The sequence below is a fragment of the Vulpes vulpes genome, chromosome 9 (genome assembly GCF_048418805.1).
Source record: "Vulpes vulpes isolate BD-2025 chromosome 9, VulVul3, whole genome shotgun sequence".
Lineage (NCBI taxonomy): Eukaryota > Metazoa > Chordata > Mammalia > Carnivora > Canidae > Vulpes > Vulpes vulpes.
The window spans coordinates 93,857,281-93,884,370 of record NC_132788.1 but is presented as its reverse complement, the minus strand read 5'-3'; the positions used below and the strand labels follow the sequence as shown (position 1 = coordinate 93,884,370).

Here is a 27,090-nt window from a genome sequence, read left to right as displayed (position 1 = left end):
GAGAGGTCGTGTTAAACAGTGACCGGTAACAGGCGAGTGCTGGGAGGGATGCCCTCCAGCGTGGCTCTGGCCGAAGCAGAGGGCAGCCTGCAGCTGTGCACGCCGGCAGCCTGTTTCCATCAGAGCCAGATGAGCCTCGGGTGGAATCCTCCCGAGTGCTGCAGACTGGGGCCAAGCCTTTAAATTCGGAGCCAGAGAGGAGCCTGGAGGTAGGTTTTGCCTGAGTGAGATGGAGTTTCAAGTGCCTGACGTGCCGCTGTTGAAAATCTTCTCCTTCCTGGATGCGTTCAGCTTGCTCCAGGCTTCCCAAGTGAACAGGGTAAATGCCATCCACGACCAGCTGTGGGATCCGCCCCGCCCTCCCCCCAAGTCCTTGCGCAGACTCCTTTCACTTCAGTCCCTGGCGTTTCACCAAGTCCCAGTTCTTGGCGAACCCAGCCTTGGACCCATAGAGCTGCCCTCACTGCTCACATTTGCCCTGTTTCAGGCTCATCCAATCAGCTCCCATAAATCCAGGTCCCTGGATTTCCATTGCTTCTCTACAGTACGTTGAGCACCCATTCGCAGGATAGCAGGGTGATGCACTGGGTGTTGGGGGTTAGCATCCTCCACTCTGAGGGCCTCACGTTTCCTTAAATGAAAAAGACAAAGGGATACACAGGAGTCTGACTAAAGGGTCCCATAGTTCCTGTGTCAAGTCCCCAAGTTTCTCCTGCTGAAACCCCAAGGGATTCCGAGGGCCTGTCTTAGCCAAGATGGGCCTCTGCTGTCCTCATGGTGTCCCAGTCCCCCCCCAGACTGGGAGGGCTTTGAGAGCCCAGATGGTGGCTGATTAACCGATAGGTGCCTTGCTCCTACAAAATGATGGCAGAGGAGGAGCCAGTGTTTGGGTATTGACTGCCTGCTTACCTCTTCCTTTGTCTCCCTCAGTGTTGGAATAGGGTTGCAGAGAATGATCACCTGTGGAGGTAGGTGAGCACAGGAAGGGAAGGGTGGGAAGGCAGGTGGCTCTCATGGGAGGCGGAGGGCATCCGAGTGTGTACCAGGAAGGCCTGTAGGCGGCTGTGCCAGGAGAGGCCTGAGTGAGACTTACAGTGAGGAAAGAGTTCATGAGACCAGGGCTCTTAGGCGGTGAATTGACGGGGCAGCCTGGGGGGATGATGACTCTGTTTCCAGGAACCTGTGTCTGAAGAAATGGAGCTTCTGCAACTTCTCCCAGTGCCTGGGCTCACCGACGTGGAAGCAGTTCTTCCTCAAACAGAGAAAGCAGGAGTACCGGATGGCGTTGGCGAAGCCAGAAGACTTTACCTTCAGAGAAGCAAGTGGGAACCTCGGTACAGGGAAAGGGCTACCTTAAAGGAACGGGACAAACTTATTTTAAGAAATGCCTATTCTTTTTTTTTTTTTTTAAGATTTTATTTATTCATGAGAGACACACAGAGGGAGAAACATAGGCAGAGGGAGAAGCAGGCTCCACGCGGGGAGCCTGACATGGGACTCGATCCCGGGTCTCCAGGATCACACCCCAGGCTGAAGGCGGCGCTAAACCACTGAGCCACCGGGGCTGCCTGAAATGCCTATTCTTGAGGTGCCTGGGTGGCTCAGTGGTTGAGCATCTGCCTTTGGGTTGTGTTGTGTTCCTGAGGTCCTGGGATCGAGTCCCTCATCAGACTCTCCACAAGGAGCCTGCTTCTCCTTCTGCCTGTGTCTCTGCCTCGCTCACTCTCTGTGTCTCTCAGGAATAAAAATCTGAAAAAAAGAAAAAAACAGTATTCTACACACACACACACACACGTCTTCATTCAGTGAAGAGAAAATTAAAGCTTAATGGGACCAGGTTGCTGTGATAGCTGTCAGGGTCTCCCTGCATCTTCTCTTGACCCCCATGATCTATGGTGCATGGAAAAACCAGAGTGATCTTTTTATGAGATTAGATCAGGCTCCTGACTCCCTTTCTCCAAAGGCTTCCTGTCCCTCCTAGAATAAAAACTTTTTTTTTTTAATTTTTATTTATTTATGATAGTCAGAGAGAGAGAGAGGCAGAGACACAGGCGGAGGGAGAAGCAGGCTCTATGCACCGGGAGCCTGACGTGGGATTCGATCCCGGGTCTCCAGGATCACGCCCTGGGCCAAAGGCAGGCGCCAAACCGCTGCGCCACCCAGGGATCCCTAGAATAAAAACTTTAAACAAAAAGGAAACTTAAATAACAGAGCTTCTACCATTCACTTTACTCCTAGTACCTCTTCTAAAACTCTGAACAGTTCTCCTATGGAGAGCTCTTTATCCCCATCTTATATGTATGGAAACTGAAATGAAGGAGGAAAGGCAAGTCAGCCAGCATCTCCCAAATGGCTAATCTGCCATTTCCATGTTTGGATGACTCTGGAGCCAGCTTCTTCTCTTCTCCATAATTGTTTCCCAAACTCTAAGAGAGCACAGGAGAACCCACAGTTATCTTTCCAGAGTCCTCTTTAATTTGATCAGATCATCCCTCAATCATCTGGTGGCCAAGTGTTGTCTGTGTTTCCTTCTAGGAATCTTAGGACCTATGGCTTATCTGTCAGGAAATGACCACACAGTGGGTGGACAAGAGAAGTCAGTCATTTGCACGGTGTCATCAAAACACGTGCTTTGTACCTGGGACGTGCAGGAGGTGAGTCTGGCCAATGAGGAGCACAAGTAATGCATGGTCATATCTATCTTGTTCCACACAAGAAACAAGTGCTGGGGTGGGGAGTGGAATGATATTTGGAATTGGTAACAGAAGCAGAATTTCAAATCAGGTCTTCTAGCTGGTAATCTGTGACCTTTCCACTGAAACTGTAGACAGAGAAAATTTACTTTTTTATGTGTTTCTATATATAAATCTGTGCAAGGATTTATCTTCTATCAGTAATGTAGAATGGCTGTGAAATAAACTTTGGGTGTTGTGCATCTTTGTGACCTCTTTGTCTATGGTTGGCATTTGTCACGTTGGCTTTTTCAGAGAGTGGTCTCTAACTCAGATCACTTCCAAGGCACATGAAAGTCTTCTATCATCAGGACTAGTAAATGTGGTGCAAGAAACACTAGATAGGGAATTGGAAGAAAGACTCCAAAGTGAGTCCCGAGTTATTGTATTTTCTTGGCTTTCTCTGCTTGGATTTTTCTCCTTTCCCTGTGAAAATTATGTAATGACACTTTTTCACACCAGATCTTCTGAAGTATGATAAATACCCCTTTATGAATATATGAGGTGGCAGGAGAATGATGAAATAAGTCTAAAAGGGACACCTAAAGTCATGCAATGTTATATGTCAATTACATTCACTAAAGCTGAGAAAATAAATCAGAAAGGTACTACTCTCTTGGGTAACCTGCTCTAGGGGAAACCAGTCACCATGTCCTTGAGAACATCCAAGCATCCCAGTGGATGATCCACTTGGTAGAGAACTCAGGCCTTCTGCCAACAGCCAGCACCATCTTTGCAGTCATGTGAGTGAACCACCTTGGAACATAACCTTCAATCCTTCAGATTATTGCCTGGAGGAGAGGCAGCTAAAATCTTACCAGCTAGAAGACCTGATTTGAAATTCTGCTTCTGTTACCAATTCCAAGTATCATTCCACTCCCCACTCCAGCACTTGTTTCTTGTGTGGAACAAGATGGATACAACCATGCATTACTTGTAGATGTATTGATTATTGTCAGCATGCTACAACCTAATGAGGAACCCTAAACCAGAGTCACTAAGTGAATCATATATGTGCTTCATATATGAAGTGAGCACAACCACTCAGTGAATCAAATTCTGAATTTGGGCCAACATAAGCTGTGTGAAATAAGTGTTTATTGCTTTGACTACTCAGCTATGGCGTTGGGCCACCATCTATGGGCAGGATAATTCCAAAGGCAGAACCAAGGCCTAGAGCCTAGAGAGCCTAGAGTGGAGCCAAGAGTCCTGAAGAATCTTTCCCAAGCCTTGAATCCTGATCAACATTCTACCAGCACATTCTCTATCAGGTCTTAAGTTCTCTGGGTAGCAGTGGTTCCTATCCCTCTACTGCCATTCTCTCTCCCCCTTTTTTTTGGTGTGTGTGGGGGAGAGTGTCTATAATGTTATCCTTACCTATGTTGTAATGCCCTATCCTTGTGTTTTAGGGATAACAGGTCAGACAACTTGTATATTTTCTTGTATAGGTCTAAGATTTTCACATCTAGATGAACTGAATCTAGAGAACTTCATCTCATTAAACAGTAAGATCTAGATTTTGAGATAGTGCCATAATGGTGAGATATTTGGGGGCATTGGGAGATGGTGAATGTATTTTGCACGTGGGAGGGACTACAGGGTGGCTGTGTCAGCCAGTCTCTAAAATGGCGTCAATATTCCTTGTCCTATATTCATGATCTTAGGTCATCCACTCCTACTTTGAATAGGGCTGACCTTTATCACCAACTGACATTGTGGAAGTGATGGTGTGTAACTTCCAAAGACTCTTTCTTTCCCTCTTGAGTCACTGGCTCCTAGAAACCCAGCCATAGTGTTATGAGAACCTTTAAGAAGCCCTATAGGGAGGTCTGTGTGGCAAAGTACTGAAGACTGCCAGTAGCCAGCACCCACTTGCCAGCCATATGAGTGAACCATCTTGATTGAGCCTCATCCTCATGAAGCCGACTTCAACCTCATAAGATACCCCAAGCCAGAACCACCTAGCCAATTTCTAGCAGAAACTGAGATAAGAAAAACTCCAGTTTTTATGGAGAGGGTTTATTATTTTTTTATTTTGCTTATTTAAAAAAAAATCCAGTATGGCTAACATACAGCAATTGTCTTAACTTCAGGTGTACAATATAATGATTCAATTTTGTATATCACCCAGTGCTCATCAAGACCAGTGCTCTTCATCCCCATCACCTGTTTCTCCCATTCTCCACCCCCTGCTCTCTGATAACTGTTCTCTATAGTTGAGACAAACCAAAAAACACTTTTCTGTCTTGTTTCTTAAATTCCACATATGAGTGAAATCATATGGTATTTGTCTTTCTCTGATTTATTTCACTTAGCGTTATACTCTCTAGATCAATCCATGTTGTTGTAAATGGCAAAAATCTCATTCTTTTTCACGGCCAAGTAATATTCCATTGTATATGTATGTTTGTGTACATACACACCTCAATCTTTTTTTTTTTTTCAATCTTCTTTATCCATTAACCTATTGATGCATACTTGGGTCACTTCCATATCTTGGCTATTGTAAATAACGCAATGAACATAAGAATGCACATATCTCTTCAAGTTAGCATTTTCCTTTTTTTTTTTTTTTTTCAGCTAAATATCCAGTAGTGGACTTGCTGGACCACGTGGTAGTTTTCTGTGTAAATTTTTGAGGAACCTCCATACTGTTTTCCACAGTGGCTGCACCAGTTTGCATTCCCACCAACAGTGCACAAGAATTCCTTTTTCTCTGCACCCTTGCCAACACTTGTTGGTTGTTGCATTTATTATTTCAGCCATTCTGACAGGTTTGAGGTCATATCTTATTGTGGCTTTGATTTTTAAGCCACCCAATTTTGGGATGACTTATTGCAGAGCAATCTGTTGGAGTTATGAATCAAAATGGTGAGGGATGCCTGGGTGGCTCAGTGGTTAAGCGTCTGCCTTTGGCCCAGAGCGTGATCCTGGAGACCTGGGCTCGAGTCCTGCATCAGGTTTCCTGCATGGAGCCTGCTTCTCTCTCTGCCTCTGCCTCTGCCTCTGTCTATGTCTCTGCCTCTCTCTGTGTCTCTCAATAAATAAATTCTTTTTTAAAAAATGGTGATTACATTTGGGGAGGGTGGAGAAGTTAATACAGCAAGTACAAGTGGGCTTAGAAGTAGTTATATGATCAATTTATAATTGAATTTTACATTACTGTGTTCTTTTCTCTTTCTTTTTTTCCCTTTTTTTCTTTTCTCTTTATATTATATTCTTCACAATTTTTTAAAGGCTAAAGAAAATCTAGAAACTGTTTCTTTTCTTTTTTTTTTTAAATTTTATTTATTTATGATAGTCACACAGAGAAAGAGAGAGAGAGAGAGGCAGAGACACAGGCAGAGGGAGAAGCAGGCTCCATGCACCGGGAGCCCGACGTGGAATTCGATCCCGGGTCTCCAGGATCGTGCCCCGGGCCAAAGGCAGGCGCCAAACCGCTGCGCCACCCAGGGATCCCTGTTTCTTCTGTCTTATTTGCAATGTACAAGATTGATGATGGAATAACAATTATGATAGTTGACGTGCTCTGAACTCCTGTGAATTAGGGAGAGTTCTTTTTTTAAAGATTTATTTATTTGGAGGGGGTGGTGGAGAGAGAGAAACCCAAGCCAACTCCGTGTTAAACACGGGGCTCAGTCTCACAACCCTGAGATCATGACCTGAGCCGAAACCAAGAGTCCGATGCTTACCCAACTGTGCCACCAGGCACCCCTAGGCAGAATTCCAAGAATGTTCCATGTGCTGTGGAATGTAATACAACAGTCCTATAAGAAGCCAGGCTGGTAAGTAACTTGTTGAATATAACACTGCTATTAAGGAGCAGCACTGATTTGAGCCCAGAAGCCTGACCATTCTTTGTGCCCATCACATAGTGAGATCTTGCCTGTGAATATACTGCGTTGTTCCTTTTCTGTGTTCACTATCCCTTAAATAATTGAGATGTTTAGAGTTTTCTCATTCTTTTCCTGGAAGCAAGAAATGGATCTGATTTGGAGGAGACTTCCAAATAAACTCTGGCAGAATGAAAGACAGAATGAAAGCACAGAAAGCACAGTGAAGAGTTCCTTGCATACATAGTGTTCCTCTCCTCTAGGGCACTATGATCTGGTCCAGCCCAGTCCAGCAGTCTAGCATCATGCATCTGGCGACCCTCCCTCAGATGCATCTCGCATTCACTGTGGACTTGGAAGGAACTGTCAAAGTGTGGAATTGTCAGGATGAGGATGCCCTGGCTACTCTTGCCATGCCTCGGACCTGTTTTTCTTTGGAAATCTGTCTCACAAATGATGGCCCATTCCTGATGGTAAGTGAGCCCTGCACCAAGAGATGGCCCACAAAACGAATACCTGCCACCTTGACAGATGTTGTGGCCCTGTGACTGTCACATCACCATCTATCTTCTTGGAGTCATCCCTACCACATACCCTGAGAGTCAAAACATACTAATGAATGTTGGCCATACAAACCTCACTAGCATCTTGGCCTTTGATCTACCACAAGTACATTTCCCTATTCTTCCAAAAAAGAAAAAAAAACCCTCACTGAATGATTTCATGTCCATGTCTCTTCTTTCAAGTGTATATTGTACAGTACTTGATTGTGGGCAGGGATTACGGGGAGTGAGAGCTGAGGATTTGGGAAGACACTGAGGAAAAAAAGAACAGTGTTGATGTGCTATGTATAACTATTATTGAAGACAGTGCTTTGGGGCTTAGAAAGTTTTATTCCTTGGGATCGTTCTTGCAACACTGAGGCAGCTTTTCATTTCCATTATGTGATTGAAGAAACAGTGGTATGTTTTGCAGCTGACAGTGCTGCCTTCTGTGTGCTTTAGGATTTCCTGTCTCTTTCCATTGACGTGGTGGTGGTGCTTTGGTTTCAGGTAGGCAATTCTGAAGGTGACATCTACACACTGACCGTGCCTGAGCTAAGGGGTGTCTCTAAAGTCAATGCATTTAAATATAGTGTTGACCTCCTACACTGCTCTCCTGACAGGAAATGGATCTTTGCATCTGGGACACATCAGAATATCTTGCCAATGGTATGTGTTGCTCTGTGCTTTATCTTTGGGAGGAGAGGGTCAAGTATTAGGAAGGTGGGGTTTCAGGAAGTGTTGGAGAACCTGCAGGACTCAGGGAGGACCAGATGTAGTGCTCCCCCTGCTCAAAGGCCATATCACTCATAGAATCCATTGCTATAGCCAAGAAACAATGTTCTTTGAAGTGATAGTGTCTAGTTGCATAAACAAATGTTTGTTAAAATTTGCTCATGAAACCTGAATCAGCCAAAGAGATAGAGGAAGGTGAGAGATCTCAAGAAAGGAGGATCTTTGGTATCTTTACTTTAGCTTTCCTTACTTTTTTTTTTTAATTAACTTTTATTGGTGTTCAATTTACCAACATACAGAAAAACACCCAGTGCTCATCCCGTCAAGTGTCCACCTCAGTGCCCGTCACCCATTCCCCTCCAACACCCGCCCTCCTCCCCTTCCACCACCCCTAGTTCGTTTCCCCGAGTTAGGAGTCTTTATGTTCTGTCTCCCTTCCTGATATTTCCCAACATTTCTTTTCCCTTCCTTTATATTCCCTTTCACTATTATTCATATTCCCCAAATGAATGAGAACATACACTGTTTGTCCTTCTCCGATTGACTTATTTCACTCAGCATAATACCCTCCAGTTCCATCCACGTTGAAGCAAATGGTGGGTATTTGTCGTTTCTAATTGCTGAGTAATATTCCATTGTATACATAAATCACATCTTCTTTATCCATTCATCTTTCGATGGACACCGAGGCTCCTTCCACAGTTTGGCGATTGTGGCCATTGCTGATAGAAACATCGGGGTGCAGGTGTCCCGATGTTTCATTGCATCTGAATCTTTGGGGTATATCCCCAACAGTGCAATTGCTGGGTCGTATGGCAGGTCTATTTTTAACTCTTTGAGGAACCTCCACACAGTTTTCCAGAGTGGCTGCACCAGTTCACATTCCCACCAACAGTGTAAGAGGGTTCCCTTTTCTCCGCATCCTCTCCAACATTTGTTGTTTCCTGCCTTGTTAATTTTCCCCATTCTCACTGGTGTGAGGTGGTATCTCATTGTGGTTTTGATTTGTATTTCCCTGATGGCAAGTGATGCAGAGCATTTTCTCATGTGCTTGTTGGCCATGTCCATGTCTTCCTCTGTGAGATTTCTCTTCATGTCTTTTGCCCATTTCATGATTGGATTGTTTGTTTCTTTGGTGTTGAGTTTAATAAGTTCTTTATAGATTTTGGAAACTAGCCCTTTATCTGATACGTCATTTGCAAATATCTTCTCCCATTCTGTAGGTTGTCTTTTAGTTTTGTTGACTGTATCCTTTGCTGTGCAGAAGCTTCTTATCTTGATGAAGTCCCAATAGTTCATTTTTGCTTTTGTTTCTTTTGCCTTTGTGGATGTATCTTGCAAGAAGTTACTGTGGCCGAGTTCAAAGAGGGTGTTGCCTGTGTTCTCTTCTATGATTTTGATGGACTCTTGTCTCACATTTAGATCTCTCATCCATTTTGAGTTTATCTTTGTGTATGGTGAAAGAGAGTGGTCCAGTTTCATTCTTCTGCATGTGGATGTCCAATTTTCCCAGCACCATTTATTGAAGAGACTGTCTTTCTTCCAATGGATAGTCTTTCCTCCTTTATCGAATATTAGATGACTGTACATTTCAGGGTCCACTTCTGGGTTCTCTATTCTGTTCCATTGATCTATGTGTCTGTTTTTGTGCCAGTACCACACTGTCTTGATGACCACAGCTTTGTAGTACAACCTGAAATCTGGCATTGTGATGCCCCCAGCTATGGTTTTCTTTTTTAAAATTCCCCTGGCTATTCGGGGTCTTTTCTGATTCCACACAAATCTTAAAATAATTTGTTCTAACTCTCTGAAGAAAGTCCATGGTATTTTGATAGCTTTCCTTACTTTTATCCACATTGTCTGGAAAGTACAAAGAAGTCCAGAAGTAAATAAAAAAGTACCAGCCTCTGAATGTCCCTCTGGGAAAGTCTGTGGCCTTTGAGCCAGCCATTTTTATCATGTGGTACATGTGGACCAGGCACCAGAGTCCAGGGAGCTGAGAGGAGGCAACAAAAGCAAAATAGCTCTTGACTAGTTATCCAAGGAGGGAGAGATCTGTTGAACCAATGGCAACTTGATCTGGGCTCCAAAGTGGCTGGATGATTTTTGTAACTCTGTGGTTTGCCAGAAGAGCAGCTTCAGGAGCCTTGTTCTCTGCAAGACCATGACAGGCAGGATAGGAAGACATTCCTTGGATGTCAGAGGACGAGCAGGGACTTACTCAGTGTTTCCTAAGATTCAGAATAAGGTTTTGGCCACAAAACAAGAACTTTTTTTGAGTCACATCTCTACTAACTGAGTCAGCGAGGTGGCCCGCAAAACAAGGACTTTTAAGGAGGCTCTTCTGGAGTCCCTCCTGTACTGACATGCTGCAACTTTTCCCTTCACCTGACTACATGTGCAATAATCTCTCCATAGGTGTTTCTCACAGAGTGCTTACTGAAACCGTCAGAAGGCAAAAGCCCTCTGTGCCTCTCTATCCCATTTTCATCATGCTGCAGAGCCTGCTGGGCCCCAAGGAAGACAAGCAGGGTAACAGTGATGTACCGAAGAGGTTCTTTCAAAAAGACAGGATTTACCACCTTTGATCTAATGGCTAAGAGGACTGGGGGCAGGACAGACATCCAAGGTAGGCTGTGCCACATCAGAGACACGGTTTCTAGTTCCTTTCACACATGCATTCTTTGGAAGCTATAAGTCTGTGGAAAGGGGGAAGGGGCTTTCTTTTCCTGGAGGATAACCCATGCATATGTGCCTTTGACCCCCATGCTCTACCCTCTACTATGCTCCACCCCGCTCTTGGACAGATATGTTTAGATCCTATCCTGCTTTAGGGCCTGGACCCCATGCATGCTCCATGCCTGAGCTGGTGGCTACTGTCCACGGCCCCTGTTCCTGGGGCCTAGCACCTGTTACCCTGGTTCGTGATATGTATTTATCACTGACCTACCCTACATTTTCCTCCCCAGATTGAGGTCCTGTGAAAGGAGGGAGCATGTTTTTTTCATTCTGTGTAAAGATGTTGTTCTGACTGATCCACAGTTTGCCTGCATGTGTGTGTGTGTTTTGCATGAAAACAGCCCATCAGGTTGCAACTTTCCTGTTGCCAGTTCATATGGAGAGTCCTATTTGGATGGGAGTCGGTGATGGCAATATGATCGTGTTTGAGAGTGGGCCATACTTGTTCCTCTTCACCATCAGTGGCCACCTGCTGCAACGATTTGAGGACCACCAGAGGACCATCAGCAACCTATGGGTGGTATGTATGAGCCTCTTCTGCCCCTGCTCGTTGCTCTGACTTTGACTCTGGGCCATTCATCCCGGCTATCCTTTGAAGGATTCTGTGCACATCCTCACCACATCTATGGACGACTCTCTGCATTTGTACATGTGGGAAGACGAAGGCCGTTATCCATACCTCAAGAGCTGCTGTCACCTGGAACACATAGGGAGTGACCTGGCACCAAGCTGGTAAGCTCTGCTTTGTGACTTAAACTTCCCTTTAAGATTTCAAATTTTGACATAAAAATATGAAGGGCTAATAAGTGAGATTTTTTTTAAAAGATTTTTTGAGGATATGTATAAATAAACTTCTGTCCAAAAAGCGAATTGCTAGTTCTTGGAATATGTTCACAGCCCTTGCAGTAGATTTCAAAAGCCTTTCCAAAGGGGCTCCCATTTGTTTGCCCAGTATCTTCATCAGAATATCCTCAATATTTTGTCATTACCTTTTTTGAGTTCATTAGTCATTTGGGTTACTTCTTTTTTTAAGACTTTATTTTTTCATTTGAGAGAGCGAGAACATAAGCAGGGAGAAGGGGCAAAGAGGAAGAAGCAGACCCCCCACTGAGCAGGGAGCCTGGTACGAGACTTGATCCCAGGACCCTGGGATCATACTTTGAGCCGAAGGCAGACGCTTGACCCACTGAGCCACCCAGGCACCCCTGGGTTGCTTCTTTAGTGAGCTGTTTTTTTTTTTTTTAATTTTTTATTTATTTATGATAGTCACACAGGGAGAGAGAGAGAGAGAGGCAGAGACACAGGCAGAGGGAGAAGCAGGCTCCATGCACTGGGAGCCTGATGTGGGATTCGATCCCGGGTCTCCAGGATCGCGCCCTGGACCAAAGGCAGGCGCCAAATCGCTGCGCCACTCAGGGATCCCTAGTGAGCTGTTTTTATCTCCATTTTAGTTTTCTTCTAGATTGCTTGCCTTCATCTAAATTGTTTTTCTCAAGCTTTTATATACAGTAAATAGAGGTCTTGTCTTTGTATATACCTTGTTGCTTGTCCTTATGGGTTTATTCTTGGTAATATCTAACACAATACAAATACATATATCCTTCGAACTGCCTGTACCACTAGCAGGAATTTACTTTGATAGTAAGCCTCCAGCAATTAGAAATACATTGATTGTCTTGCAACATGAGTTGTGATTGCCAAATGCTGGAAACTAATTGCCCAAATGTAAGAGACTATTTAAATTACTATGGCTTATACACATAATGGAGTACTGTGCAGCCGTAATTTAAATCTTTATGTTCCATTAAATTATTTCCAGTGTTTTTGAGGCAAAAAAATTAACTATATATAACTGATATATAATTATGCTTAGCAGATTTTTTACATTCATCATCTAATGTATCTTAGCCTACTCTGAGTCATAAATGCTTTTTTTCTCCTTTCAATAATTTAAAAAATTTATAAAAAGATTTACTTAGCCCAAGCTAGGGGAGGGATGTGGGGGGAGAGAGACACACACACAGAGAGAGAAGCAGCTTCCCCACTGACCAGGGAGCCAGGTGTAGAGCTCAATCTCACAGCCCTGAGATAATTTTTTAAAGATTTTTACTTATTTTAGAGAGAGAGACAGAGACAGAGGTAGCGCACAAGCAGGGAGAGGGCAGAGGGAGAGGCAGAGGCAGATTCCCCACTCAGCAGGGAGCCCAATTCAGGGCTAGATCCCAGGACCCTGAGATCTTGACCTGAGCTGAAGGCAGACACAACCAACTGAGCCATCCAGGTGCCTCCAGTGATTGACTTTTCTGAATATTGAAACAAAAAAAAGATTTTATTTATTTATTCATGAGGGACATAGAGAGAGAGATACAGAGACACAGGCAGAGGGAGAAGCAGGCTCCACATAGGGAGCCAAATGTGGGGCTCAATCCCTGGAGTCCAGGATCACACCCTGGGCCAAAGGTGGGCACTAAACTACTGAGTCACCCAGGCGACTCAGATGATCTCTTTAATGCTGAGCGAGTTTTGGTAGTTTGGTTTTTGGGAATTAGTCATTCATCTAACTTGTTCCTTTCAGTCTTTTATATATCTGCAGAATCTGGTGATTTCAACTCCTTCAATCCTGATATTGGTAATTTGTCTTTTTTTTTCTTTGTCAGTCTTAATAGAGGTTTCCTTATTTTAATTATTTTTTTGAAGAAATAGCTTTTCTTTTGTTTCCCCCTCAGTTTTATCTCTGTCTGCTCTGATTTCCTTCCTTCTTGCTTTGGTTTATTTTGTTCTCTATTTTTTTTTTTAAGATTTATTTATTCATGAGAGGCACAGAGAGACAGAGACATAGAGGGAGAAGCAGGCTCCCTATGGGAGCCCAACGCAGGACTTGATCCCAGGACCCTGGGATCATGCCCTGAGTGGAAGGCAGATGCTCAACCACTGAGCCACCCAGGCATCTCTGTTCTAATTTTTGAGGTGGAAACTTAGATTATTGCTTTGAGACTTTTTTTTTTTTTTTTTTAATTTGAGTGAACACATGAGTGAGCCAGAGGAGGGGCAGAGAGAGAGAAGGAAGAGAATCTCAAGCAGACTCCATGCTGAGTGTAGAGCCCAAGACAGGCCAGATCCCACAGCCCCAAGATCACTACAGAGCAGAAACTAAGAGTTGGTCACCCAACTGACTAAGCCACCCAGGCATCCCAAAACCTCTCTTTTTAAATATAAGCATTTGATACTCTAAATTCCTCACTAAGCACTGCTTTGGCTGCAACTTACAGATTTCAACTGATTGTATTTTCATTTTCACTCAGTTCCCTATACTTTCTATTTCCCTTTTCCTCTTTGACCCATGGATTATTTATTTTCCAGTTTTAATTTAAATTCCAGGGCCCCTGGGTGGCTCAGGTGATGATCCCAGGGTCCTAGGATGAGCCCTCAGTTGGGCTTCCTGCTCAGCAAGGAAGTTGCTTCTCCCTTTCCCTCTGCTCCTGCTTGTGCTCACTCATTCTCAAAGTCTTTTTAGAAACTCTTATTTAGGGCAGCCCGGGTGGCTCAGTGGTTTAGTGCTGCCTTTGGCCGGGGGTATGATCCTGGGTCTCCAGGATCAAGTCCCATGCCATGTCGGGCTCCCTGCATGGAGCCTGCTTCTCCCTCTGCCTTTGTCTCTGCCTCTCTCTGTGTGTGTGTGTCTCTCATGAATAAATAAATAAAATCTTTAAAAACAAAAAAACATCTTTTATTTAGAAATAAATTCCAGTTAGTCAACATATAATGTAATATTAATTTCAAGAGTAGAGACCCATGGATTATTCAAAAGTGTGTTTATTTTTCAAGTGTTTGGATATTTTATTGCTTTTCATTGATTTCTAGTTTGAATCATTTATAGAGAGCATACTCGGTATGTTCTTCATTCTTTTCTGTTGAACTTTCCTTTATGAGCTAAGGGGTAATCTATGTTGGTGAATGTTTGGTATGTGCCTGCAAAGAATGTGTACCCTGCCCTTGTTGGGTCAAATGTTCTGTCACTGGCAATGGCGTCACCTTGGTTGATTATCTGTTTCAGTTCTTCTACAGCTTTTCTGATTTTTGACCTAGTGGTTCTATCAATTATGAGAAAAGATTGTTGAAATTTTTGACTATGAATGTAGATCTATTTTTCCTTTAAATTCTATCAGTTTTTATTTCATGTATTTTGCAGCTCTGTTATTTGGTATATACACATTTAGTGTTACTATGTCTTTTTGGTTAGTCGGCCCTCTTATTTTTGTGTAATGTCCCTCCTTGTCCTTGGCAATTTTCTTTGCTCTGAGGTTTACTTTACCCGTTATTAATTTAGCTACTCCTACTCTCTCGCGGCTAATGTTTGTATGTGACATTGTTCTCCTTTCATTTACTTCCAATCTACTTATATCATTATAATTGAAGTGAGTTTCTTGTAGACAGCATCTAATTGGGTCATGTTTTTATCCACAGTGTGCCAAGATCTGTCTTTTAACTGGTATATTAACTTTTCTTATTTCAGCATTTGGGAAATGTTATTTCCTTCTGGTTTCTATGGTAGCCAATGAGAAATCCACTGTCATTCAAGGTGGTGTTCTTCTGTAGATAAAGTGTCATTTTTCTTGGTCTGATTTCAAGTTATTTTCTGTCTTTAGTTTTCAGAAATTTTATGTGTTTGATGTAGATTTCTTTGAATTTAACCTGCTTGGGTTTGATCAACTTTTTCACTCTGTAGGTTTACCAAATTTGAGGAATTTTAGCTATTACTTGTCTCTGCAGTGTTTGAAGGGAAGAGGAAGGCGTGCCACCTCTACTCACTTTAGTGCAGGGGAGGAGATAGTCAACAGGGCTCTACCTCAGTCTTTGCTGGGGGGTGGGGAATGGGGCAGGGAATGGTAAAAGCACCACCTTTGCTTGGGTTAGTGCAAGGCAGGGATGGTCAACAGAATTCTACCCCCAGTTTCTGGACTCCTGAAGAAAAGGAGTATTACCTCAATAATACAGGATGGGAATGATTGACAGGGCCATGCCTCACAATCTCTACATCTCCCCCATGGGGAGGGAGGCATGGCCTCTTTTGGGTATTCACCTGGAATAGGGCAAGTGTAGTCAAAGGGAACAGAATTCTATTTTAAAATAAATATATTCTTTCTTGGGGGACCTGAGTGCCTCAGTCTTTTAAGTGTCTGCCTGCGGCTCAGGTCATGATCCCTGGGTTCTGGAAGTGAGCCCTGTATCAGGCACTCTGCTTGGCAGGGAGTCTGTTTCTCCCTTTCCCTCTCACCTTCCCCCATGCTTGTGCTCTCATTCACATTCTCTCAAGTGAATAACAAACAAATCTTTAAAAAAAATATTCTCCTTCATCATTACTAAATAATATCTCTGATTTGCTAGATTATCTTGATCATTCTGGTGATGCTATCTCAGAGCAGTTTGAAGTTGCTACTCCTGCAAATAGTAATCAGCACGACTGTGCCAGATCTGTGCAGTCAAAACCAAATCTAAGAGTAACTTCAATGATCAAAGGACCAATTAATTTGCGAAGAATACTCATATCTTTGTTGGGGTCAAATTTAGTATTATCAACTATGTCCGTTTGTCCACTGATTTCATTTTTTCTGTTGGCAGCTATGTCTCCAAAGCAATATGTGATAACATGAGCATAGTATGTGTGGTGTCAAGAATTCGTGAATCCAGCATTCTGGTGATGTATTCTTTGCATATGTAATGTGGAAACTAATGGAATTAACCCTACATCATTTCCCTCCATGTAGTAAAGAGATTTCTGTTTGCAAACCCAGAATGATTATTTTAGTAATATTAGGAAAGAAGCAATGACTTAACTACTGACAGTAAATCAGACACTATAATGGATACTACAGATCCGGCACTATACAGATAGAATGCAGAGCAACATATCCTTTGTCCTTGCCAGTATAGAATACCAAGATAGTAAAATATAACTGGTCATACAAATCAATTCAAAGGGAGCCTATAACTGGGGAAAGCATGACTGTAGATTAAGGCTGGTTTAAAAACAAAGGCATGAGGATGCCTGGCTCGGTTGGTAAAGCATACAGCTCTTGGATTTCAGGGTTGTAAGTCTGAGCCCCATGTTGGGCATGGAGCCTACTTTAAAAAAATTGTAAAAGTGAAGGTCATCTGTATTAGTGTTCTCTAATACATCTATTTTTTGCTTACGTTTTAGAAAAACAGATGGTAATACTTAAAGGTAGCTACAAGAGACTCAGAATATGGATGGTAGGAATATGTGCTCATGAAGACCAGGAAATAGGAAATATAGCAAAAGCTAAATCACATGAAAGTTTGGATTTGTATAGCATCACAGCCACTGTAAGGGACATGATAAAGCACTGCCCCCTAGGTTTGTATCATTAGCTCAGGACAGAGAGTACTGAAAAATCAAGCCTAAGATCCACAGGTCTACAGTCCTGGCTTTGAGAGGAGGGGAGGACTAGAAGAAAGATGATGTGAAGGAGTAGACTGTACTCTAATGGGAATGTAATCTAAATGGGAGATTTCTCCAAGGAGCAGTGTGGGTTTCCAGGCTGTTAAAGTGCCCACCATTCCCTTTTCCTTGAAATAAACTTCAAGCTCTGACCAGGAGGATAAAGGAAAGGAAGTCAATGAAGGGTCTCTGGAAATGGACAAGGCTGGGAGGAGAACCTAATGTGAGATGCTTTGTAAACAGCACCTGAAAATTCTGGGATATTTGCATGTTTGGTTTACGTCAGAATCAAAGTCAGCCAGTAGGAGTATATACTAACACAAGAGTGGAAAGTCACATAGACATTTGCAGGATATAATCCAAACATTTTGTTTCTTAACAAAGGGGGGGAAAAGACCCACATTGTGTAGATCTATGTTTTTCAAAGATCTTTTTTTTTCTTTTTAAAGATTTTATTTATTCATGAGAGACAGAGAGAGGTAGGCAGAGGGAGAAGCAGGCTCCATGCCAGGAGCCCGATGTGGGTCTTGAGCCCGAGACTCCAGGATCACACCCTGAGCCGAAGGCAGACGCTTAACCACTGAGCCACCCAGGTGTCCCTCAAAGATCCTTTTCACTGTCATATAGAAAACTGATTTAGAAGGAGCCATTGCATACACTTGAAACTAATATGTCATATGCCAATTTTATCTCAATTTAAAAAATGTAGCCATCATGACTAAGGAAAGCCAGAGAGGCCACGGTCTTGCTTAGAATCTCTGTCATAAAGGGACTATGTGGTGGTGGACATGGAGGTAGAAGATGAGATAGAGGAAAAAAATCTGCGGACTACATGTGCATGAGCACAAAGACTGTAATCTGTCATAGGAAACAAGGCTAAACAGAATCCCCCAGAGCCTGTGATTTCTGAATAACTTAAAGAGAGACAAAACTGAATTGATGTTGGGCTTTCATTTTCCAGAAAAAGGTGGTCAAGACATGCAGAGAGAACTTTCTACACACAGCACCAAACATTGTTCAAAACTGCACATACAAAAGAAAACCTTAAAACCCATGGGTAAGGGGGCTGGAATTGAAGAGAAACCTTCTAAGTTGGGGAATGAGAAAAGAGGGTAAACCCAGAAAAGTCAACAAGTGTTGCATGCCTTCTTCACAGAATTTTAAAGGACTCCATGATGGAATACAGAGCCCCTGCCAAGGTCATGTTACAGATCTGCAAGGTCTAAGACCCTCAGAAAAGTAACCATCCTTTCCTTTTAGGTAAACTGAAGGGGAAGTCTATCCATTGGAAAAGGATGATGGGGAGAGCTGCCTCTCTCAACTTCAGGTTTGGGTGGAATAAAAACAGAAACCACTCTTCCAGAGAATTCCTAACCATAACAATAATCTCCTTGGAGGTGGAGGTGACATCAGTCAAGGTCCCAAGACTAGACAGAGGTCACAGCCAAATTAAGGTAATTTGACCTATCTTTAATAAAGGGATGACTATAATTAGGATTTGTGGTGAAAAGCATTCAAGAAGCCACAGAAGTAATACACCTAGTGGTATTTTAGCCTCTCCTTTTTGTACACTTCCCTACAGGCCCCTGGCAGTCCACTTTTGACCTGTGCTTGCTAGTCTAGTCCAGGTTTTGTTTCTGTCTCAGCCACAGGAAACTCCTGTTGGTGGGCACCAGCTGGTGGGAAGAGTTCATCTTCCCTCCCAGCACCTGGGGTCCAGAACTGCCCTAAGGGTGCCAACCCAGCATAGCTGACTTAGTTACCAAAGGGGTACTGACTCCCCACTCCCTTTTTCTTTATTTTTTTAAAAGATTTTATTTATTTATTCATGAAAGACAGAGAGAGAGGCAGAGACATAGGCAGAGGGAGAAGCAGGCTCCCAGCAAGGAGCCCAATGGGGCACTCATCCCGGGTCCCAGGATAACGCCCTGAGCCAAAGGCAGAAGCGCAAGTGCTGAGCCACCCAGGCTCCCCCCTACACACACTCCCTTTTTCATCCCCCTGGGCTGGCTTACTGTAGACAACAGAGAATTAAACAGGGCTCTTCCTTTAATTAGAATGCCTCTGCCATATCATTGCTTGAATGGATACATTCAAAAAACAGGAACAAGTGGTTGATATATTTGACTAACACGTTCTATTTGGTAAAAATTTACCAGAAAGAGAGAAGCGTCCTCCCCATCACGCATGTACGTTGCCCCACTACAGGCTATGGAGCAAACTTGGACCTGCTCCTGACACCCAGGAGACAGAGCTGTGGAAAAGGAGACCACATTTGGCTGTCTTGGGGCCTTGACCTAACTGCAGTTTCAGCCCCCTAGAAATATCCTCTTTACCCAGTCAACATGGGATGTTGCTGGTCAGCACTGGGAGATTTACTGCTATGCCCCTGCTGTTCCCCTTAGGGGTGTAACCTTTCCTAAAACAATGGTTCTTTACTAATGATTTCCCTTTTTCCACTCCCTTAGGAACTTTTCCTTTTCTGTAGCCCTTTGGAGCTCCCCTTGACTTGCTAGATGGAGATGGATCTTTAAAATTTACTTGGTTGAGGGGTGCCTGGGTGGCTCAGTCAGTTAAGTGTCTGCCTTCAGCTCCGGTCATGATCCCAGGGTCCTGGGATCAAGTCCTGCGTTGGGCTCCCTGCTCAGTGGGGAGTCAGCTTCTCCCCCTATCTGTCTCTCCCCCTCCCTCTGCTTGTGCTCTCTTGCTATCTCCAGCAAAGAAATAAAATCTTTTTTAAACTAATTGAAAAATTATGAAGATTTACTTGGTTGAATTTTTGTTAACAGAATTAATTACCCTGAATGGGATAGCACCATATGGGTGATTCCCAGAAGACCAACAGCTGCCCTGCAACTTTAACCCCTACTCTGTGACTATGCCTTTTCCCTATTACCTTCACCAGTGCAACTGATGAGGGATCAGAAGGCCAGCTGAGGACGTAGCACAAGCTGATACCCAGCAACCTCTCCAACTCCTGGGTGGGATATGTGTGACATTCCTCCAGGAAGCTCCCAGCTGTCTTAATGTTAATGCCTTGTAGAGGGGAAAAAAAACCCCAACTTGACAATGGCGATGCCCCCAGTATTTGGTAGGTCCTCTTTAGCCTATTAAAGTTCTTTTCAAAATCTCCCTTTTCCTTATATCTCCCACCTCCCAAGTATACAATCAGCCACCCCTCACAACCCCAGTGCAGCAGCTCTTTCTGCCCACAGGTCCTGTCTCCGTGCTTTAATAAAACCACCTTTTTGTACCGAAGACATCTCAAGAATTCTTAGTCATTGGCTCCAAACTTCACCCCACCAAACCTCACCTACATTGCAAAACTATATCACAACTACACATTCTGTGGCTAGTCACCCTAGCCCCACATGGCTGGGGTGGAGGGTGTCTAGTGCTTGTTAGCACATCCTGCCGCCTGTGGATGAACAACACTCACCAAATTTTACAGAGTAAGGGACAGAGATCAAAGGTGCCACAATACTGGTCTCCTAACTAAACAGATAAATTTTGGATCAATTCACTTGGCTCTCAACTACTAATGGGCAGACTGGCTGAAAAGTTTCTGAAATCCTACTTTGTGACTTTATAGGATTCTGGGATCCTAAGGATGCTTTATCATTGGATCCAAAAACAGGCATGAGACCTGCTACCTCAAAAGTGCGCTGGTGCCAAATTCAGATTTTAACATATTATTTTGAAATACCCCAAACAAGCACATTTTTAGCCATTGAGACCCTGCTTTTCATATCCCCACTGAAACCTTATCTGACAGCTCTTGCCAACGACCACTGATAAGCCAGAGCCCTATGGCTATAAGCCTCAGGTTGCTGCGGTCATTGGTCATGGGGGGTGTCTTTGACCTGGAGCTCCCCAACCCAACACAAGCTGCGCTGTTGAGCTATATACCTAGACACAGAAATCCCCTTATCCCATCTCCATCTCCTCTCTCCCAGAGTACCCTAGAGTCCTCCCCTCCTGGATGGTGGCCCCCGCACCACAGACCTCCAGCCAGCTTCATGAGATGAAGAACTTCCCCTCCACACAACGCTCTCCAAGCACCTCTCAGTAAATATTGTGTATTACTGCCTCTTGTGGTTTATCCTTTTCCTTGATGAGCCCCAGATCCTTTCAGCGCTTATAGACCAATATTCCAAATATATAAAGAACTCTTAAAACTCAACAAGAAAACAACTGGGCAAAAGATTTGAACAGCTACTTCAGCAAAGAGGATATAAAAGAGGCAAACAAGTTCATGAAAAGGTGCTCAACATCACTAGCCATTAAATAAATCTAAAAACCATGATAAGATACTAGTATACACCTATTAGATTGGAGGGCGCAGGTGGGAAGACTGGCAATGCCAAGAGCTGGAGGATGTGGAGCAACCAGAACTCTCCTACGTTGCTGGTGGAAATGCAAAATGCTATAGCCGTTTTTGTAAAGAGTTGGGCAATTTCTTATGAAGTAAAATATGCACTTACCACATTATCCAGCCATCCCACTTCTAAGTATTTACCCAAGAAAAATGAAAACTTCTGATCACACAAAAACTTGTATATAAATGCTTATAGCAACTGTATTCATAACCACCCAAAACTGGGAACAACCAAGATGTCCATCAACTGGTGAAAGATCTACCTGGGTGCATTCATACAATGGGATACTACCCAGCAATAAGTATAAATCAACTGCTGATGCACACAAATCTCTTTGACATCAGCCTTAAGCGATATTTTTCTAGATCTGTTCCCTCAGGCCAGGGAAACAAAAGCAAAAATAAATGAGGCTACATCAAACTAAAAAGCTTTTGCACAGCAAAGAAAACCATCAATAAAATGAAAAGGCAATTTACCGAATGGGAGAAGATACTGCAAATGATATACCTGATAAGAGGTTAATATTCAAAATATTAAAGTATATCCTAATAATATCCCAAATAAAAGAAGTTGTATAACTCAACACCAGAAAACAATCCAATTAAAAAACTGGACAGAGGGCCTGACATTTTTCCAAACAAGACATCCAGATGGCCAACAGACACATGAAAAGATGCTCAACATCATTACCCATCAAGGAAATGCAAATGAAAACCACAGTAAGATATCCCCTCACAGAATGGCTAGAATCAAAAAGACGAGAAATAACAAGTATTGGTGAGGATGTGGGGGAAAAGGAACCCTTGTGCACTGTTGGTGGGAAGGTAATCTGGTCCAGCCTCTGTGGAAGACAGTCTGAAGCTTCCTCAAAAAATTGGACATAGAAATACTATATGATCCAGTAATTCCAGTTTGGGGTGCTTACCTGAAGAAAACAAAAATCCTAATTCAGAAAGATATGCACCCCTATGTTTATCCCAGCATTATTTATTAACAACCAAGACATGATAGCAACCTGTCCATCAATGGATGAATGGATAAGATGTGATGTGTGTATATGTGTCTATACACATATACACACAATGAATTACTCAGCCATAAAAAAGAATGAAATCTTGCCATTTGCAACAACAGGGATGGACCTGGAGAGTATTATAAGTGAAATAAGTTAAATAAGGACAAATACCATATGATTCCACTTATAACATGCAATCCGAAAAATAAAACAAACGAAAGTGAGAAACACTCAAACACAGAGAACTCGTGGTTGCCAGTAAGGGGAAGGGGGTGGGGAGGACAGGAGTAAGAGGTACAAACTTCCAGTTATAAAATAAGTCATGGGGATGGAAAATACAGCATAGGAGGTAGTCAATAATATTGCAATAACACCATGGTGAGAATTTCATAATGTGTAGAATTGGTTTGGGGTTTTTTTGTTTGTTTGTTTTTTGGATTTTTAAAAAGGTTTTATTAGAGAGAGAGAGAGAGAGAGAGAGAGAGAGAGAGCGCATGAGCCAGGGGGAGAGGCAGACGGAGAGGGAGATGCAGCCTTCTCTGCTCAGCAGGGAGCCTGATATGGGGTTCAATCCCAGGATCCTGGGATCATGACCTGAGCCCAAGTCAGATGCTTAACCCAGGTGCTCCAATAATGTGTATAATGGTTCAATCACTATGTTACATGCCTGAAACTAATTTAATGTCTTCTATACTTCCATTAAAAATAAATTTAAACACAAAGATTTAAAAATACTAAATAGGACCCCCTTCAAATATATGAACCAAAAAAAAAAAAAAAAGAGAGAGAGAGAGAGAGAGAACTGAACAAAACTATTGGAGGTATGTGGAAGGGGAGCAGATGGGAAACAGACTGGATGACGTACAAAAAGCAGAGAAGAATCTGGGCTGGGCAGGTCCCCGAAGAGACCCAAGGATCTGGTCCAATAATAGAGCTGGGGACCAAGGGGTGAAGGAGGTGACACAGGGAACCCAAGTGCCACTCCTCACCAGGCAGGAGCAGGGTAGGAGGTTGAACCCGGGCAGTATGGAGCTGCAAGAGGCTTAGGTTCCATCTGGGAGTCAGGAGAGGCTGGTGCTAGTCCTCCTTGCTGCCTGATGGTGAGCAAGTCACTCCCTCCTGATGCAATCAATCTCCCCGCCGCCCTTCTCCCCACCCCATCCCTGCCACCCAAGGACAAGACACTCTCTGTGCCTTCTCCAGCTGAGCCCCCAACCAATGGACAGTGCCAGAGCAGCACCTCTCACTTGTGGGGATAATGTGTGCTTCGCCACTTGTGGCTTCGCCAGCAAGAGAAGACAAAGGCGGGGCCTCCCTGCATCTAGGAGCCTGAATCCATTGTGCAGGCAGGGGAGACCCCAGACAGGAACCTGGGCATGAGGAGTCAAGAAACCTCCTGGGCTGCGCTGCCTGGGAGTCAGAACAAGGAGGCCAGGCAAGGTGTGCGCTGCTGCGAGCACCTTCCCCTTCCCGTCCTCTTCCAACAAGGCGCTGGGCAGCCTCCCAGCTCCCTGCTCTCCAGGCCATGGAGGGCTAGCTCATGCCCTGCAGGCTCTTGTAGCCCTCAGGGTCTCCAGGGACCTACCTTCTCCAGTGACACTTTTCACAAGACACCCCTCTGGAAAGGTGCTTTGGGACCCACATCTTACAGAACCTGAGGTGGATGTTGCAAGATGGTCAGGGCCAGGCCAGAGCTCAGTTCTGGAGCTCCAGGTCCATGGAGCTTTCCACCAGGATGGCATCTTTTCTCAGGGCCAGAGCGTCTGTCTGCCCCCAGTGCCACACACACACAGCAAACATACACAATACACAGTGACAGCGAGCACTGCTGCCTTGACTCCAGGTCAGTAGGTAGGAGGCACTCCCTGCCTGGGAGATTGGAGCGCCTGCACACATTTCAGTGGGTGCACGGGCCTCCTGCCTCTCTGGGTAGGTCTTTGCCCTGCCCTGGCTGGATTCTTCTGGCCTGGGATAAACACATCCTACACAGCCTGCAGCTTGAGTTTCCCTTGGGTCCCTATTTACATACCCAGCCTCCCACACAGCCTGCAGAGGCGAGGAGGCCAATCAGCCCTAGGGAGGTGAGGTATCTGAGGCCCTTCCGGGGGAAGGAGCAGCAGGTCATAGGGCGTGGGGGGCAAATCCCTGGGAGCTGGGAACCAAGCCTCACTGTGGTGTTAACCCTGCGGCCCTGAATGACAAAACACCTTGCCTCTCAAGGCAAAGAGGTGCTCGTGCTGGATGCTCTGTTTTTCCACCAGGCCCGTCCTGATTTTTCACCCAGCTCTGCACTCAGAAGCCAACCTCCCCATGTGCATCCGCCAGGCTCCCCCGCCCTCGGGTTCTCAGGCAGCTTGGCCAACAGGGGGAGCTGACAGGAGACTGGGAAGTGGTCAGAGCAAGGGGCCAGGATAATTAATTACTCCACCAGTGTCCTTGCTGCCGTGGGGCAGGCTGGGAGGCACTGCCTTCCTCCTCCGGAGGCTTCTGTGCCTGTGGGGTGGCCCCTCCGTCAGCCTCAGCTCCCACCACTGCTGCTACCCGCTTCATCCCTGCCCCCACGCGGGGCCAGTATCTGCCCTCCACCACCCTTGAAGGCTTCCCTGAGGCCCGCAGCAGCTCGGTAGTTTCTGCGTTGACCCCACTTCCATGACCTCTTTTCTGGGAAGCCATCAGCTTCCCACCAGGAGCTGGATGGACCCAGCACTTGATAAACATTTCCTCATTAAATCCTGTCAGGTGCCAGGGGGGTCCTGTGATATCCTGCGACACAGGATGGCTCCTGCCACGTACCAGAACGGTTGTGCCCTTCTCCCCAGAGGCCCAGCAAGTCAGAGGAGGAGAAACTCAACCTAGAATCCAGATCTTTGGCCTTCCTGGCTTGAGATTTTGGGGAAGAGATGAATTGCGAGTGCTGAAGTAGGTGCGTAGTGGGGAAGTCAGGTCCAAGGGTTTCTACAGCATTAGCAAACACCCAGCCCTGGCGCAGCCCATGGGCACCGGTTACAGGGCTGTGCCCCTGCCAGTTTAGGGGCAAAAAGGCCTCAGGACCTTTACTCCCTGCTTTGCCCTCCCAACACCTTGGTAATCGATGGTCTGTTTGAGACACCCTGGTTTATTTTTTGGACTAGTCCACTCACTGTTACAGGACTTAACTACTTCCTTAGACATACCTCACGTCTAAACCAGAGATCAGGGTAGAGACAAGACATGGCAAGGATCCCCCCTGAGCTCCAGCACCACTGGAAATCACCATTGTGATTTTCTAAAGAGCTCCAGACAGAAATACCCATAGCAGCCTCTGATAAAATTCCACACTGTGACCAGAAGATGGCAGTACGCCACCACCCACCCCAAGTTCCAAGCTTTCTCCAGGGGTCCAGGCAGCACTCCTAGACCTGCCGCCACTGGGCCAGCCCACAGATCATCCTGCTTCAAGTGCATGTATCAGCCAGGTAATCCAAGCACTTAAAAGTAAAACCCCCAGGAACGTCTGGGTGGTTCTGTCGGTTAAGCAGCTGCCTTTGGCTCAGGCCGTGATCTCAGCGTCCTGGGATTAACCCCCACCCCCCCCACCCCCCACTGTGGCAGGCTCCCTGCTCAGTGAGGAGTCTGATTCTTCTTCTCCCTCTGTCCCTCCACCCTGCTCATGCTTTGTCTTTCTCTCTCTCTCTCTCAAATAAATAAAATCTTCTTAAAAGGTTTTAAAAAATAAAATAAAACCCCCCAATTGCCATCATGGAATAAATTCCTTTCAAATACCAAGATGTTATCTTTGCCTTAGATTTCTGGTAAATATTTGCAATAGGATAAACCATCATCCTTAATTAGAACAGGATACTCTTAAAGGGAGATCCACCAGCATCACCAGATGGTCTGGGTCTGAATTTGTTCTGCTATGTGTTATCCTAAGGAGAAGCTGGGGGGATGAAAGGGCACTGGATACACCAGTGTCAGCACCCAACAGAGAAGCCTGGGGCAGCCAGGCCCACCCTGTGGCCCCCAACACAGTCGACAGTCACCTGTCCGTGCTGGCCAAGAGGATCTAGAGTCCTTCTGCCCACTCCCAAGGTTTCAAGTGGCTTCCAAGATGATACTACCATTTATCAGCACACATTCAGCTGTCGCACCGATTAGCACCGTCTTTTGAATACTAAAAAAGTTAACAAATACACACAACTCTCAGATCTTGTCTGGACAATTATTCCAATATTTAAATTGGAGAAAGTTCATTTACTAAGGCAAGTCACTTCATAAACTCCTGAAGGCGCCCCCAGCGAGAAACAAGGCTCTTTGCATGCGAACACGGTTGTGGGAAATTCAGCCTGGAGACCACACTTTTCCCACCTTGGTGGGAAAAATTAGGAAGAGACTGGTCTGGTCAGCCTGGATGACAAGTGTGTGACACTGAAACTGGCCCAGACCCAAGTGAACAATCACAAAGAGCTGCTGGCGTTGGAATCTCTGTTCTCAGCTGCGGCGTTTGAATGAGGCCTTAGATATTCCTACATTATCGTGGTAGATTTTCATTCTCTACCTTTTTCTAGAACAATGTTGAGTCAGCTGAGATGTGAAAGTGAACAACTCAGAGCACGGTTCAGCACTCAGCCCTCTTAGGCACACAGGTACCTGGTTTCCTTCTCTCACCTCCCAGC

General features: G+C 44.7%; 1 protein-coding gene across 1 annotated transcript; it reads left to right on the top strand.

The window, feature by feature from the left end:
• The first annotated feature begins 229 nt into the window (after positions 1-229).
• Positions 230-16,380, top strand: FBXW12 (F-box and WD repeat domain containing 12). The gene is made up of 10 exons (XM_072722127.1): positions 230-319; positions 931-968; positions 1,177-1,334; positions 2,536-2,654; positions 6,829-7,038; positions 7,618-7,776; positions 10,261-10,471; positions 10,923-11,101; positions 11,180-11,313; positions 16,150-16,380. The coding sequence occupies exons 1-10, from the start codon at positions 230-232 to the stop codon at positions 16,298-16,300; spliced, it is 1,449 nt and encodes a 482-aa protein (XP_072578228.1). The 3' UTR covers positions 16,301-16,380.
• The last annotated feature ends 10,710 nt before the right edge of the window (positions 16,381-27,090 follow it).